Below are 2,908 nucleotides of genomic sequence, written 5' to 3' on the forward strand. Positions count from 1 at the left end.
AAACTGAGCAGAGTGCTCCCTGGGCTGATGGAAAAAAGGGTGCAGCTCCAGCACAGCCACCTTAGCACAGGCAGGGGATTAGCCAGATGAGACACGAGCCATTTTTGCGTGGAGTGATTATCTATTTAGTGAGATGTGAACGCACATCCTTTCTCAGCCAGAGCTTTGCGAAAAGGGGCTTGTGCCCCATAGCTTTTGGCTCCAAATTTATTTAAATTTCTTCACTGCTGTTCAGTACAGATCTGGGGAAATGGGTCACACTACTTCAGCAGAGCAGAGGTGTGCGCTTACAAAGAGAGGAGAACACTGGGTTCCAAAATAAGTGATGTCCCCCAAAGGGAGTTGGGATCTTGCCACTGCTCCATTAGTGCTGGGCACAGCTGGGAGAGCAGGGCCAGTGCCTTGAACAGACAGAGCTCTCCCTGGGCAGCCAGGCACAAAGCTCCCCAGAAAGCGGGGCAGCCCCAGCCCTGCTTTCTGCAAACACACCCTGCCTGCAGCGCCCAGGGGAGTCAGTGGGAACTTCCGGTATTTTCCAGGATCAGGCCCTGAGACCCACTGGGAAATCAAGTTAGTGAGCTGCATCTCTTGTGGGGGTACATTCAGCCCTAAAACACAAGTCAAGGAGTAATAATGTCACTTATGAAGGTCAGGACTTCCACTGGCTCTGCTCTGATTTCCATTTTTTTTACTGAACAGCAGGGAAAATGGTTCTTTCCCTGTTGCACAAGTCTGTAGAGGCATCTGGGCTGGGATTGCCTTTAACCCCCACACTCCCAGGTGAGACAGGATGCCTTCTGTTAGTGATTCTGCCAGTCTCTATGCCCCTCACCAGGAATATACACTCACTGCCCCTCTCTGAACTCGTGCCACGCTATGACCTGCAGTAAAGTCACTCAGTAAAATCAGACACCCTCAGGACTGCCTCTACATCCTTGCAACATCAGCCATGGACCTTTTGGTTATTACTAGATTATGCTGGATCATTGTTAGAAAGGAAACCTGACGTTTGAGTCCTGTTGGTATGGGATGGTATTTCTCCCAGCTCTAGCAGAACACAGTCCCATAGTTACACCATTTGAAAATCCCACTGAGCACGTAGTTCCTTTTTACCCAGGTACATTACACAGGATACAGTTATCATATTGGGAATTCAGATACACAGATACCAGCTGACAGCTAAAAAACCAAACATAACACAGTCTCGACTACACTTAACCCTTCACATGCACAAAAAAACCCCAGAAAACAAGGAAGGCTTTTGCCTTTAAAAGTGCCGTGCCTGCAATCAATTAGAAAAGACATTTAAAATCATCACAAAATATTGAGTTTTCCAGCATAGCCTAATAGGTTAAGTATTAAAATCACACTAAAATGCAGAGGGTGGTGGATGACCAGCTCCCCTAATTTGCCTTTGAAAATCCAAGACCTGGCAAATAAAGTCAAGGAGAAACATTTACCACATTTTTTGTCGGTAGCTTTTTGCCATAGGATGGTAAGGGCTTTAGTGCCTGAGGTATAGGTAGTTCCTGGATGCTTTTAGGGAAATGGGAGGGGGGAAGAGTCTGGAGAATAGTTTGCATAGCTTGAAGATATAAAGAAGCAGGTGTGTTCCCCACCAGGCTGTTGAATTTGTCTTCCCCCAGCAAAGCTGTCCAGTAGTCCGGATGCTCCTGCAGAACTTTCCGCATCTTAAACTGTGGATTGGGCATGAAAAGCAAGAGGTAGTCGAGGCAGAGCTTCTTTGATGCCACATTGACTTTGGAGTCCCACATCTGCTCCAGGATGACGTCCAGCGGGGTAAGCCCTTTACTGTCCTCTATCCTGGGAGAAGCACCATTCCCAAGGAGGATGAGGACTGTCTCTGACCTCAGCAGTTCGCAGGCAAGGTGCAGAGGGGTTTTCCCATCTTCCAGATGAAAGCAGCCAGTCCTATTGATGTAGGAGTTCAAGCTGGGGAGCTTGTGTGCAATTTTGATGATCAGCCCCAAGATATCTCTCCTGTCATATGTGACCGCCATGGCCAAGTGAGGAGCAGAGGACGGGCAATAGCAGAAGTGTTCCCCAGGCACCTTGAGAGCCTCCTCTGGAAAATGAGACAGCAGATACTGGGCATAAGGCAGGTGGTTATGCACCACTGCATAGAGAAGGGCTTCTGAAGGTGAGTAGGTTCTTAGGCTTGCATTTTCCTCCCAGTAAAAATACTCCATAGTTCTCATGTCTTCCAGCATCCACACAGGCTTGTGATCTCTCACAGCCTGGTAGAACATATAGGATAAGAACTTGCAGTGCCTGCTCTGATCATCCTGCAGGCTGGCCTGGTTACTGGCCATGGCTCAGCAAATAAAGAGCAGCTCGACGTAAAATCACTCCAGACTGTAAGATCTGTGCACTTGGAATGCAGATCCCGATGCTGCTGCAACCTTCAGGCTGTCATTGCTGCCTGGACTGCACTAGCTGGAATGCATGGGCTGATCATCTCCACCCATTCATTGTTTTTCCCCTCACTGCAGTGGTTTTGTTTAGGTAAGCACAATCCCACAGGCTCAGTTAACCCGTGCCATGCAAGCAGATGGTTAGTAAGTACATCCCGCTCTGCGCGTGGCACCGGTTACTGGAACGCTGTCAGGCTGCCAGTGATTTTATACACACACAGCTAGAGAGAAGTGAGGGAGAGACTAAAATTAGCTTGAGAGGTGAGGCGGATTTCTGTCTGCATTTGGTGTCTAACCAGATCAGCTCACATATCGCAGTAAGTGCAGTAGCAATATTCGTCTATCTTTTGTGTCACTCACACACATGCAGCTTATTATAATACAGTAAAAAATATGTAGCAGTGTAAAATGCTCCACAGTTTATGGAGCATGATTATGTGCTCGGGAAATCAAGGGATTGGTAGCTGTCGCAT

The 2,908-nt window shown here is 47.9% G+C and overlaps 1 protein-coding gene across 1 annotated transcript; it reads right to left on the reverse strand.

Annotated features, from left to right (window-relative positions):
• Positions 1-1,442: 1,442 nt before the first annotated feature.
• On the reverse strand, positions 1,443-2,446 carry LOC104519071 (ankyrin repeat domain-containing protein 9). Its single transcript, XM_010175570.2, has one exon. The coding sequence runs from the start codon at positions 2,331-2,333 to the stop codon at positions 1,443-1,445; it is 891 nt and encodes a 296-aa protein (XP_010173872.1). The 5' UTR covers positions 2,334-2,446.
• Between the last annotated feature and the right edge of the window lie 462 nt (positions 2,447-2,908).

This window comes from Antrostomus carolinensis, unplaced genomic scaffold (assembly GCF_000700745.2).
Source record: "Antrostomus carolinensis isolate BGI_N321 unplaced genomic scaffold, ASM70074v2 scaffold40559, whole genome shotgun sequence".
NCBI lineage: Eukaryota > Metazoa > Chordata > Aves > Caprimulgiformes > Caprimulgidae > Antrostomus > Antrostomus carolinensis.

Bases quoted from the DNA above. Each gene is read 5' to 3' on its own strand.
- LOC104519071 (XM_010175570.2), bottom strand. From the start codon at position 2,333: ATGGCCAGTAACCAGGCCAGCCTGCAGGATGATCAGAGCAGGCACTGC.